General features: G+C 66.0%; 1 protein-coding gene across 1 annotated transcript in view; it reads left to right on the forward strand.

Annotated features, from left to right (window-relative positions):
* The window catches only part of Zfpm1 (zinc finger protein, FOG family member 1), a 56,056-nt gene that overhangs the window by 11,881 nt on the left and 31,329 nt on the right, over positions 1-12,846 (forward strand). The window contains exons 2-3 of the mRNA XM_027933152.3: positions 9,461-9,592; positions 11,721-11,849. Coding sequence (XP_027788953.3) covers positions 9,461-9,592; positions 11,721-11,849 — 261 coding nt within the window. The remainder of the gene's footprint in view (positions 1-9,460; positions 9,593-11,720; positions 11,850-12,846) is intronic.

The raw sequence follows: 12,846 nt of genomic DNA on the forward strand, positions 1-12,846 counted from the left end.
TCCGGCCATCTCCTGAGTGCCCCCACCAGCCCACCCGTCTGAGAAGGGGGTTCCCCTTTCCAGACAACCCGACTTGTGCCAGAGAGGCATGCTTACACCCAGTTACCTGCCCTGGCGGTGTGACCTTGGGCAAGCAACTTCACTCCCTGAGCCTCACTGCTCTCATCTAGAAGGTGGGCAGTGCCCGTGGGTGCTCGCCAGCGGGCCAGATAGAGCATGGCACAGCTGCTGCTGCTCCTGGTGGCCTTAAGACCCTGCCCCTCCCGCTGCCTTGGGACCCTCCCTCTCCCAGTCAGCTCTGGGCAGGCCCTGGGTGCCCGTTCTGGCTGGGGCCTAGGAGAAGAGGCCCCCACCCGATTCCCTGGCTCTGGGGGTGGGGTGGGGTTCCACCCTGCCCGGCCCCCAACAAGAAAGAGAGAAAAGGGAACCGATGGAAAGTGCGATAGGCGGCGCGCCGAGCGCTATCGCGTTATCCATCTGCTGCGCGCGGCTGCCTCCCCTTATCTCGCCACCAAAATGCCAGGAACAAAGCGAGGCGCTCGCACCCGCGCCCACCGCGCCAGGCGACGGCCCGGCCCGAAGGGAGGTGCACGTGGCGCCGCGCCCCTGCTTTGCAAAGGAAGCCCTGAGCCGGGCAGCTGGAGATAGCGAGTGGCCGCAGAAAGCCCTGCCCCGGGGACGAGCGAGCCTCGGAATAGGGCCCAGTCCCTGCCACCCAGGGAGCATCTCCCCTCCACTCATCCATAGGGCAGCGGAGAGCCTGCACAGGAACATCGCTCCCCACGCAGCCTGACACCTGGGAAGGTCACTCAAAACCCCCCACTTCGAGGACACACCCCAGCGCAGCAGCCTAAGGCTGAGTCCCAGCCGCCTGCTCCAGCCACACGGCGGCAGCCGGGAGCCCCGCCCCCACCGAAGCCCCGCCCCTCAGGCCGGACCCCTTGCCCTCAGGGTCCGTTCTCACCCACCCTCTAGCAGCCAGTAGAAATGGGGCATGCAAATGAGTAGGAGCGAGGCCCAGGGATTGGCTGAGCTGCTGTGGAGTGGGCCTCCATGGAGCGGGTGGGGCCTCCCCTAAAGTGCGGGACACTGTGTCCACCCTAGGCCCTGCCGCTGGTGGGAATGCCCCCAGGCTCAGCTTTTTCAAGGCCTCAGTGCCAGGGCTGGCCTTTTGCCTGGCACAGTGTCAGAGTCCAGACCCTCACACCTGAATCAGGGGGACCAGGACACGGAGGACCCAAGATCTGACAGCTGTCAGAGGGGACACTGAGCTCCTAGAATGGGTAGGGACGACCCCAGCCAGCCCCCTTGGCCCACCCTGGCCTCCAGGCTCCCTACAGGCCCTGGGCATGCTGTTCCCTGACCCCAGCCCTCCAACTGTGACTCACGCACAACCTTGCTTGGCCCAAGGTCGGGACGTGGGGATGGGGTGTCCATCCTCCAAGCCTCTGTTAGGCATCTGTAAATGGGAAAGGGATCTATTCTGCCCCCAGGATGGTTTCTGAGCACCTGTCCCCGGTGGCCGTGGTCTCCCCACTCACACCTGGGGTGAGCCAGCAGGTTCTCCTGGGTCCCTTTCTCTGTGGCCACACTGGAGAAACCTGGGTCTTCCCGAGTTCCCATTTCCAGAGACTTGTGAGGAGAGCGTGGCTCTGCATCCTAAGTCCACTTTGCCCTCCTTGGTGGCTTCTTTGTAGAAGATGGCCCAGAGTCCTGGCCAGAGACCCCATCAGGGACTCCTGTGACCTCCGGGATCCCGGCCTGGTGGGGAGGAGAATCCCTATCCCCTAATTCCATGAAGGGCTGTGGTGTGGACCACGGAGTCCCCATCGCTGGTGCTGATAGCATGGAGGCCAGGAGTGGGGGCAGGGCGTCCTCCAAGAGGGGCTGCAGGGGAGGAGATCAGCTTGGAACGTGTGAGTGTGCCCCAATGACCAGCACAGGCCACTGGGCCTCACAGGTCGGTAAAGTGGGTGGTGAGGGGGCAGCTGGGAGGGCCCTGGGCACGGTGGGAGCAGCAGGGCTGGGGCCACCCCTTGTGGGCCAGAGGGCCTGTCACGCCGCAGCTGCCCTGTGCTGGGCAGCCTTCTGCCTCCATCCATCTGACCAGTGGCTGCAGCGACGGCTCCATTAGTCAGGCCTCAGCCTTGTCACCGGGCCCTGACCGCCCATCTGGAGAGGACTGCACTGCAGCCGCTGGATCCGTTCCTCCTCTCTTGCTCCCAGGATGCTTCGAACTCGTGCCCTGCGTGGCCTCGGCCGCCCCTGCCTGGCACGTGGCCGGACTGTCCACAGCCGGTCAGGGCCACACTTACCCAAGTGCGTCAACAGCCCTGGGCTGCAGCTCCCACGCGGCCCCACACGGCCCGCCCCGCCCCCAGCATCCGTAATCCGTCCTCCAGAATGAAACAATCTCGTGTAATCTATCAGCGGCTATCAGGCCCATCAGAGGCCGGGAGTGGCCGGGCCCAGAGATGGCGCCAACCCTCAGCGTTGATAAAGTTTCCGAGTTCAGCCGTGATGAATGTTGAGTGAGCGCAGGCCTCGCTGAGGGGATGCGGACTTGGCAGCCGCAGCAGCTCGGCTGAAACCAAGCTCCCGGGCAGGGGCTGGGCCTTCTCAGGCCGCTTTGCCCTCCTCCGCAGCCCGCCTTCCTCAGTGCAGCCCCGCCCAGCTCCTGCCCTGGGGACTGAGCGAGGGCCCAGCCTGCTGGCCCTGGCCTGAGAGAGGGGCAGGCTCGGGGCAGAGGGAGGACCCGGGAGAAGCTGGGAGAATAGGCCCCAGCCCAGCCTCCCCACCCCGGCCTCCCCAGCCCATGCCGCTCTTCCAACCTCAGGCCTTCCCTGACAGCGCTCTCTGCCTAGACACCCTTCCTGGGCTCTTCTCAGCCGCAGCTTGAATGCCACCTCCTCCAGGAAGCCCTCAGGCCACCTGCTCTTCATCCTGCACACAGTGATGCCCGTGTGGCGCTGAGGTCCATGTCCCCCATTCCTCGTCTGGGCTGGACCTGTCCCCTCACCTCAGCCTGCTGCCGTTGTGAGTGGCCAGGCCGAGGCCTTCCTGAGCTCCTCAGGCCTCGCTGTCCCCTCTTCATGGCGACTCTGCAAGGTCGTCTGAAGGGCAGGGCGGGGTGGGCTTCCCACTCTGCTAGCTGAGAGGCCTCTCTGCCTCTGTTTCCCTGTCTGCAAAGTAGGGTGCCCCGAGGTGAGCTGCGTGAGAGCCAGAACCTGCCTCGGTCAGGATGTCCTCTCCGCTCCAAGAGCCGGAGAGGCCCCCAGAGGACAGGGCCAGCCAGAAACCCTGAGTGGCCATGTCCCAGCAAGTTAGACCCACTGACTTCCTCCTTTAGATCCCAGCTCATCTCCAAGAAGGGGTTGAAAGTGGGCACGGAGGGAGGGGTGTCCAGAGAGGCGGGTCAGGAGCCCATGGGCGCCACAGGCACAAGGCACCGGCCCCGTCAAATCCTGGGTCAGTGAAAATCAGCAAAGAAAGGCAGGCGATGTCATACGGACGCACTGGCCAGCTTGGACCCGGGGCGGGGTGTGCTGCTCCACGCGAGCCTGAGCCTGGGCACCTGCGTCTCACCTGGGCTGCACCTGCTGCCCGCGCACTCCCCAGCTCAGGCCTTTAAAGCCTGCGTCCCGAGGAAAGTGCCTCTCATCGAAGGCTGAGGTCCGTCCCAGCAGCCCAGCTCAGTAGAATGTGGGTCCTGGAGCTCAGAGCCGGGCCTGCTTGGCTCGGTTGAGACCTGAGTCTTGCTGAGGTTGCCCCAGGATTGCCCAGGGACCCTCCAGGCCTGGCCGAGGCCCAGGGCCTGCCTCCGGGGCAGGTTGCGCCGAGGCCATGCACACTGGGTTGGCCTTTCTGGAGCTCACCCCCAACAGTAGCTGTCCACTGCACAAGGGGGCCCTAACCACCTGAGGGGACAGGCTCCAGGCACTGCCACCCAAGGAGCCTGCAGCACTGAGTTCCAGTCGCCGGGGGCATGGAGTACCCTCTGTGAGGTTCTCGGTGGGGTAGAGAGGGTCAAGCTGATGGGCCGTGTGTCCCCTGCCCAGACTCACTAGGGCAGGGAGGGAGGCCACCCAGCTCGGAGGCGATGGCCCCAGCTTGCCATGACCCTGGGCCCACTCAGGGCTGGTTCTGCGACAGGCTGGGCACTCATCCGTCGGGGCTTACCCAGCACTTCGCTGGGCCCAGGGAGGCCATGCTGAGCCGAGTCCCTGGGCACAGGCCTGGACCCTGGGGACACAGCTGGGCCCTGGGGCGGGTTCAGCTTTAACCCAGCAGATGGGATGGTGGTGGGACACTGGTTTGGGCAGCAGTGACAGATGCCCCACGGGGAGGCTCGGGGTGGGCACTTGCTGAGGGCACCTTCGGGGTATCGGGGTGGGAGCGGGCTCCGGCGCAGGAGCCCAGTCCCTGGGTGTCTGCCGAGCCTCTTCCTGGTGGGCAGTGTGGGCCTGCGAGGGCCGGGGACACAGGCCTGGCGGGGGCTGTGCCCAAGGGCTTGCCCAGCGCTCCTGAATGTGCCCTGTCCTTGGATCTTTGGTCTCGGGCATCACCTGAGCCGCCGGGGGCATGGCGTGTGGGGTGGGAGCCACCTCCTGAGAGGCGAGGCGTGTACCTCGCTGGGTGCCGGAGCCAAGCTTCCCTGCCTGTGAGCGTCAGCTGGGCTGAGGCCTCCTGACCAGGTGGCCCGGGAAGAGGCCACTCTTCAGAGGTCCTGGAGTCCACTGAAGCCCAGAGGTCGTGCTTTACGCCCAACTCTCGGGTCTGCTTTTTGACACAGGACTCCTGGGATGGCTGGTCACAGCCGCAAGCCTGGCTGGGTCGCGGCCACCCTCGGCTCCCAACTGTGCAGCTTCTTGGAGGGCAGGACTGTCCTGTCCCCTCTCTGCCCCACCACGGCCTGAGGTGCCCGCTGCCCGGCAGTGGGAAAGTCTGGGTCTGTTGCGATTTTCCTGCTGTTATCAGGCCTTATCTCCTGCTCTGTTCTGCCTGGAGGCCAGGGTCTCCCTCCTGGCCACGCTGTGCCCTGCCTGCCCACCTGCTGCCCGGGGCCTGCAGGCCGAGGAGGCAGGCCTTGTGCCAACTGGTGTGGGGGGGTCTTTTCCGCCACCTGCACTCCCCTCCCCAGGCCGCCCGCCGCCTCGCACCCTCCCCCTCCCCAGCCAGAGGGAGGCAGTCCTGAGAGCACGCTGGGCACCTGGTCCTGCCTGGCGAACTGACCCCAGCTCTTGACCACTCCCTGGCCTCACCCAGTCTTCCACGGGGCTTGGGGAGGAATGCCCACTGCTCAGCCTCCTGGCGGGGCCTGCTCCCTGCGCTAGGCCTCACACAGGGTTTCTGGGGGCAGGTGTGGGCACTGCCGGGTCTCCAGCATGCCAGCGGCTCAGGGAAGGCCTAGTGTGGGAGTGGCGCTCGGGCACTGGGTGACGGGGGGTGGCTGAGCGCAGCCTGGAGAGGAGGCCACCCCTGCAGCTCTGCCCATGCCCGTGGCTCGTGCTCTGCCACCTCTGTGTCCTGCTCGGTAAGACCGGGGTGAGGGGCCCCTGGACGCACCCTCCAGAGGGGCCTGTGCCCGGCAGCCCACGGGGCCCCAGCAGCCGGCACCATGGCTGGCAGGAGTGCCCCTGACCCTGCCCTGTTTCTCACACTGCCCCGGCCCACGGTGCCGTTCTCAGGGGACTTGCCCACCCCGCGTAGCCAGGAGGGCCTGGGGACGGCCCCGGGAGCCTGGGTCACCCTGTCTGGGCCCCTGCAGCCTGGGGCATCTCCTCCCCACCAGCGACCGGCTTCAGCACGCCACCCCCAAAGCTGGGAGGAGGCCGCGTCTGGTGGCCAGCGGGGACTGGGAAGGGAGTGGGGACGAGCCCCCGTATGGAGCTGTCTCCTTAATTCAGTTCTAAAGCATGAAAACAGGGAGTTGATGAAATCCCGCTATCAGTGCTGAGCCAATATGCAAAGTATCTCACCCCAATCAAATAGCTATTATGTTTCCATTTCCAATCCCGGTCCGGCTTAATGAGCAGGGGACGGATGGGCGCGCGGGCGTCTGCTCACTGTGATAACCAGGGGCTCTGGGCACCACGGGGGCCACGCCCAGCCACCCAGCTGCTGGTGACCACTGTCATGACCCAAGGATGTCCCCTGGGCAGGTGTGTGGCCTTGGGCCCCAGCCAGGCCATGAGGTCAGCGTCTGCCTTGCTGCCCGTGGCACTCAGGGTAGGGGGTGTGGCCCCAGGCAGCACTGAGGTTGGGAAAGTGTTGGGGACAGGCCTGAAGATGTGCCCCAGGTCCCATCCTCCCTGAGGACCACGAGCAAGCTGGTCACCTTGCCGGGCCTCAGTTTGCTCACCCATGATGTGGTGTGACTCAGCTCTCCTCTGGGGGGTGGAACTGGGGTGGTGTGACTGCCTCAGGATCCTGCCTTCCCTCCACCCTCCCTGCCACCGCAGGTGTCCCCTGCCACCACTCCTCCGCCACCCTCTCTGGCCCCCCACACGTTGCACACCTCCCCCTACATCTGTCCACCAAACCCTGTGCCTTGATTTCCCCATCCGAGATGAAGACTGTCGGGTGACCTCGCGGGGCTGCAGGGGCGGGAGGTCACGGGAGGTGCCTAATGACACCGCATGTGCCTCCCGTGCCTCAGGCTCTGCTGGGCCACGGGTGGCAGTGTGTAGCGATAGTGACAGCTGGTGTTCACGGAGCCCTTACCACGGGCACCCTGAGCTACACTGAGCAGGTGGGAGCACGTTCATTCTGCAAAGTGCAGCTGGGGTGGCTTCCATTTGTAGCCCAGGAGACCAAAGAGACAGAGAGGTACAGTAATTGGCCAGAGGTCACACAGCAAGGACACAGTAAGCATCTGTCCACCTGCCTGGCCATGGGTTAGCCTGGCCCAGCTATTGGGGTCTCTGAGTAGCGTAAAGGTTCCCAGAGGGACAGGGCCTCTGTTGGAGGCAGCAGCATCCAGCTGTGGCTTGCCGATGCCCTGGCCACCTGACAGCTCTCATGGCCCTGGTGTGTCTGGAAGGACGATGCCAGCTGGGACTCCAGCTCCCGGGAGGCCGAGACGGCTGGGGGCAGGGTTTGGCACACCACAGCCCACTGGGGGCTCAGTGCGGGGCCGGCGGTCTCTCCCACACCCGTCTCCTGGGCCCTGTGCAGAGCAGTGCCCTTGTTCCCCCAGTGGAGACCCTGCACAGTCCGCCCCGGGCATCTGAGGCCCACGAGGCTGGGCGCCGAGTCGGGCTGCCTTCCTGGGGGCCGAGGCAGGGCTGGGGTGCCTGATGCACACCCTCCGCCCCGTGCTCTGGTCCCCGAAGCCCCCTGGTCCCCATTTGCAGAGCAGGTGACAGAGGCACTGAGGTCCCACAGCTGTGCACAGGAGGGACGCAGCTCTCGAGGGGCCGGGGGCTTCTGCCAGGGCCTGGGCAGCGAGAGCCTTCTGGCCCTCTGGAGGGTGTGTCTGCTCGGGGCTGGCCCTGCTGGCCTCCACTGCAGCACTGATTGAGCGGGGCCACACAGGTCAGGCCCTGCCTCCTGGGCACAGGTGGACCTTCTGGGGTGTGCCCACTGCCCATCCAGGCCTGCCCCGTGGGCACATTGATGGCAGCTCCAAGGAGTCCCTGGAGGCTGAGCCAGTGTGTCCAGAGGTCTCGCCATGCTCTCCCTGAGACCCGCCATGGCTCCCTAAGCCCCAGGATGAGGAGGCTCTCCCCCTGTGGCTCCGCGGTCAGCATGATGCCGGGGCTGTCTCGGGGCCTGCGCCCGGGGCCTGTGGCAGCAGCCCCCTGGCACCCTCTCTGCACCCCTTCCTGCTTGTGCTCCTGTAATTGGCTGCTGTTTCCAGCGAGGCCACCGTGGTTGTCTGTCTCTGCAACGCGTGGAAGTCCCAGGCAGTGTCCCAGGGTGTGTCCCCTCACTCTAGAACATGGCTGGCCCTCGAGGTCAGCGGGAGGTAGGAAGGTGGAGCCTTGGTCACAGTTGCCCATCCACCTACCATGAGAGAAGAGTCCCAACAGCTGCCCACCCTCCTGCGGACTGCAGGCCTCAGGGTCGGCCTGGAGCGTGCCACACTGGCCCCTGGGTCCCAGCCCTTGGAGATCTGTCCCCTGACCTGGACAAGCATCAGGGACCCAGGGTGGGCAGCAGTGCTGGACTGTGGCCAGGCGTGGGCCTGGCTGTGTCCCCCTCCATGAGCTACGTCTTCCGGGAAGGAGCTGTGAGCGAGAGGCCCTCTCGAGGGCAGACCTGGGGCCACATTGTCTGGGGTGGCACTGGATCAGGATGAGGGTCAGGAGCCCCGAGCCACAGAGGAGCAAGTCCTGGTGGCCTCCCCGCTGCCCCTCGCTGTCTCCAGGGACGGAGCTCAGCCTCCGGGACAGCCCGCCCTCGGGCCAGCCCCACGCCCCGGGCTTCTCCAGCACAGAGCGCGGGTGCTGCCCTGGCCCTGCCCTGGTCCCGTGCCCCTGACCCCTCCTGAGTCCTCTCCTTTGGTGGCAGGGGCCTGGCTGTGGTGGGGTCTGTGGCTTCCAGCCGCCCTGAGTGGGTGTCTGTGAGTCAGGAGGCTCCACAGCTCCTCCATGACCAGGGGATGAGTGGTGTGGGCCAGGGATGGACAGCTCAGGGATGGACAGGCATCCAGGCCAGGGCCTAGGGCCAGGTAGGGTTGGGGCTCGTCCTCGCCGTCACACAGTTGACACCTCCGCCTGATGTCATGGGCTGCACCCCCACCCTGCTCTCAGGCCCCATGGTCACTCAGGGTTGAGCACCTGTCCCCTGGGATGACTTCTGCCCTTTGAGGGGCTCCTGTCCCCTGCAGTCTCTAGGGAAGGGAGCCCAGGGCCCAGCCCTGCCCCCACCCCGGCTGGCCCATGCCTGTTGGTGGTTGGTTGGGCCCCCGGGTTCTGGGCATCTCCTCCGCTGGGCCCTGCTGGGCGTGAGTCCCCAGCCTCGGGGGCTCCTGTGAGACAGCAGGACGTAGGAGGTGCTGGGCGTAGGAGGGACACTCTGCGGGTGTCCCTCCTCAAGGCCACAGATGGGTGTTGGGGCCTTGGGGCCAGAAGCGTGGGTCTGTGGGATGGGAGTGCTGGCCCCCAAAGGCCAACCAGAAGGGGCCCCGTGGCCGTCCCCACAGCTTCTACTCAGTGGGGCAGGGCCATCGGGCGGGAAGAGGCACAGGAGGGAAGGGACCTGTCCTGGTAAGAGTGGAGTCCATCTGCCAGTGGAGGTCAGGACAGCAAGGAGGGCCAACCCCAGGCCTGGGAGTTGTTTGGGGCTCGGACGGAGTAGGTGGAACAGGTCTCGGGGACCTCTGACCTCAGTGGCGGCTGGCCCCTGCCCGGGGTGATGTGGCCACAACCCGGGCCAACGCCACCCAGGCACGGAGCCCGTGCCTGCACCCAGATGGGCCACTCTCCTCACTGAACCCCCTGGGCTGTGTCCACAGGTTCCCTCGGAGACATGGAGGCCAGAGAGGAGGAGGCCCAGGCCACGGAGAGCAGCCTCACAGAGCAGGAGGCCACAGCAGCAGAGCTGCAGGCCGCAGGGGGGCCCAGGCCCCCGAGTCCACCCAGCACAGGTGAGATGCAGTGTTCCACTCCCCAGGCCCACCCGCTGGCTGGGCCTCGGGTCCTCAGCCCGACGACGGTGTCTGTGGTCCAGCCACCCCCGGGGCAGAGGCCTCCCAAGGAGGGAGGGGCTGGGCAGCCAGGAGAGGACAGACGGACCCACGGTGGGCACGTGGCCTCAAGCCCAGCCCTTGCGCTGTGGGTGGGGAGACTGAGGCCAGAGGGAGATGGAGGCTCTCAAGGGCTGCTGAGAGACCTGGAGAAAGCCCCCCGCTCTCAGCCTCAGCTTACCCCATGACGTGGGGATTTGGAGGGCCCTGGGGTCTGCCGAGGGGTGGCTCACTGAGTGCTCTGCTCGGCCTCGGCACAGAGTGGGTGCTCAGTACACAGCACCTCCTTTTGACCCCCTACATACTACATCCCACTCCACAGAAGGAGGAATGAGACCCAGAGAGGTTAAGTGACTTGTCTAGGGGCCCTTAGGACTGGCCAGACGCCCACATACCAAGTTCTGGATTTGGTTTCATTCTCCTGGCCTCTACCCCAGGCACCTCCAGACTCTCCTTGGGCTCTTCTGCTGGCGGTTCCAGGGTTGGAGTGATGCTCCAGCTGATGCAGACTTGGAGGAGACCATACCCTCCTGGGAGTGAACCAGCCTGACTCCCAGGAGCCTGCTCAGGGGCAGGGGCAGCAGGAAGAAGGGCCACTGAGGTGGAGGCACCAGGAGGGCATGTCCCCATGCTCCAGAGAAGGAAGCCGTCCTGGGGACACAGCGCCCCCAGGGAGGCCGGGTTCCCTGCAGTCTGAATCACCTCACTGTCCTCTGACAGGGTGATGTGGCCACAACCCGGGCCAGGTGGAGGGTGGGAGGGGGCGAATGACCCGAGCGCAGGTGGGTCGGGGCCGGAGAGAGACCCCAGGGTGTGTGGCGCTGCCTGTGCGAGGTGGTCTGCGGGAGCTGGGTGCCGAGGAGGGATGGGAGAGCCCAGGCCGACCTTGATCCCTGGCCAGGAGTGGGCCCTTTGCCCTGTGAACCCCGCCTCAGCACTTCTCAGGCCAGGTGTCAGGGTCCCCAGGACAGCCACAGGCCGGAGTCCCCCCACATTAGCCCAGATCACTGCATCCAGCAGGCTGGCCCCAGCCCCACTGGCCAGCAGCAGCCCCTGGGGTCACAGAGCCACCAGAGTCGTAGCCAGTCAGGCTCGTCGCCCCGGGCTCACCTAGACTCCCCTCCCAGGAGAGCTGGCAGAGGGGCCTGGCCCCAGGGCTGTGCACATCACCCCAAGCCCGGGCTGCACATCTGGGAGCCGCAGCACCGGAGGCTGCCCGGCCTCTGTCACCATCTGCACCACTGGGTGCTGATGGAAGGGCCGGGCAAGACCTGCCAAAGGGCATGTGGCGGGTTGCCGTGGACTTTGCCCGGCCGGCCTTCCGGGAGCCAGGCCCTTTATCTGATTTGGGAGCTGGGGCTGCACAGGGGGCGGGGGCGGGGCCAGGGCCAGGGAAGGAGCTGGAAAACACAGCCAGGGCTGCACCTGGCACCGGCCGGTGATAACGCAGCGATGGGCGCGATAAGGCCGCGCGGAGCCTATGCGCTCACGCGGGCCTGCGCTCCCTCCCGGTGGCTGGAGCTCAAATGCCAGCCACTTTGATTTATAGCCAAAAATAATAGGACTTTTATACTGCGTGATTGATTTATTTGATGTTAATCACACCCTTATCTCGGGTATTAATAATCTGCCGGGCGTGTGACGTCACCGGGGGGCTTTATGGGAGCGCATCGATTGGGGGCCGGTGGTTATCAGGCCCCGCTGGAAAGGCAAATATGCCCTTTGGGCTGGAATTGGGTGCAGGGCCTGGTGGAGGGGCCGCTGCCGGCAGAGACCAGGAGCCGGGGGCCACTCGTGCCTCTGCCCTGGCACACCTGCGGCCTCTGCTCTAGTCACCCAGAGCAGCTGGACTGGCAGTCGCAGCTGCAGTTAGTGAGGGGTTTCAGAAGGCCCAGAGGGAACTAGCTGTCCCCTTCATCCTCTCCAACTTGAGCCAGGAGGCCTCAGTTTCCCTCCCGGCCTCAGGAAGGGCAGCCCGGTGCCCAGGGGCTGGCTCGGCAGGGATGTGATGGTGTTTTCCCCTCTGCAGACACAAATCCACCCTCAGAGCCAGCGACCCCCACGTCCCCAGGAGGCCCTGAGGAGATGGAGGAGCAGGAGCCAGAGGCCCGGTCTCAGGAGGCAGCCGCGGCAGCAGCCAGCCCCTGGAGCGGGCCAGGTAACCAGCAGGTCCCCAGGGCAGCCGTGGCCCGGCTTCTGGAGCTGGGCCACCCCCGGTTCTTAAGTCTCTGGAGGTCCATGGGGCCTGTGCAGCTGGCCGTGTAGCGGGTGGTGTCTGGATCCCAGCCACACGGGGGCAGAGAGTCACCTGCAGGATTCCTGGAAGACAGGTCTGACCTGGCTGGGAACGAGGAGCAAGTGGTGGTGGCAGAAACCCTGTCCCCAGGAAGGGACTCAAAAGGGCGTGTCTCGAGCCACCTGGGCCCAGGCTTCGCAACAGAGGGGCTGGGTTCCAAGCCTGCAGTGCCCTGGGTAGGGCAGGGGAGGACCCCAACCCTGAGTGGCTGCAGCCCCGCCCAGGACAGGCTTGGCTGCCAACTGGGTCAGGCCTGGGCCTGGAAGTCCCCGAGGGCTGGTCACGTCACCCCTGCCCTGCGACTCACTTAGAGCCAAGCTCTGACCTCAGAGGTCCTGAACACGTCCCTGTGGCCACCCCTTCCAGGACTGGCAGATTCCATAGACCTGTGACTGTAGGACAGGCCAGCAGCCAGGCGGTGCTGCCCGGTCAATCAGCACTGGGCCCAGCAGCGCATTCGGGGTGGGTTCCAGGCCTCCTGCAGAGCTGGCCGGCGAGGGAGGGAGGCCGAGAGGTGAGGTCCTCGGGCAAGAAGGGCATCAGAAGGGGAGCCCTGCACGCTGCAGGCGTTTGCCGAGGACCTGCCTCGCACGCAGGGCTGGGTGCGCGGGGCTGGGTGCGCGGGGCTGGGTGCATGGCTCCTGGCGGAGCAGTGGCCGACCTGAGGAGAAGGCGCGTGGAGAGGGCTGGCCCTGCTGGCCATCGGGAAGGTTCTGCTGAGGCAGAGGGGCCCAGGGGCTAGGCTAGCGAGGCCAGGAAGGCCTCCTGACGGGACGCGTGGGCTCTCCAGAGAGCACTGATGGATGGCAGCCCACGGGGCAGGGTGGCCGGCGCGCGGGGGTGCTGGCCTGGGGGCTAC

Source organism: Marmota flaviventris, chromosome 18 (genome assembly GCF_047511675.1).
Source record: "Marmota flaviventris isolate mMarFla1 chromosome 18, mMarFla1.hap1, whole genome shotgun sequence".
NCBI lineage: Eukaryota > Metazoa > Chordata > Mammalia > Rodentia > Sciuridae > Marmota > Marmota flaviventris.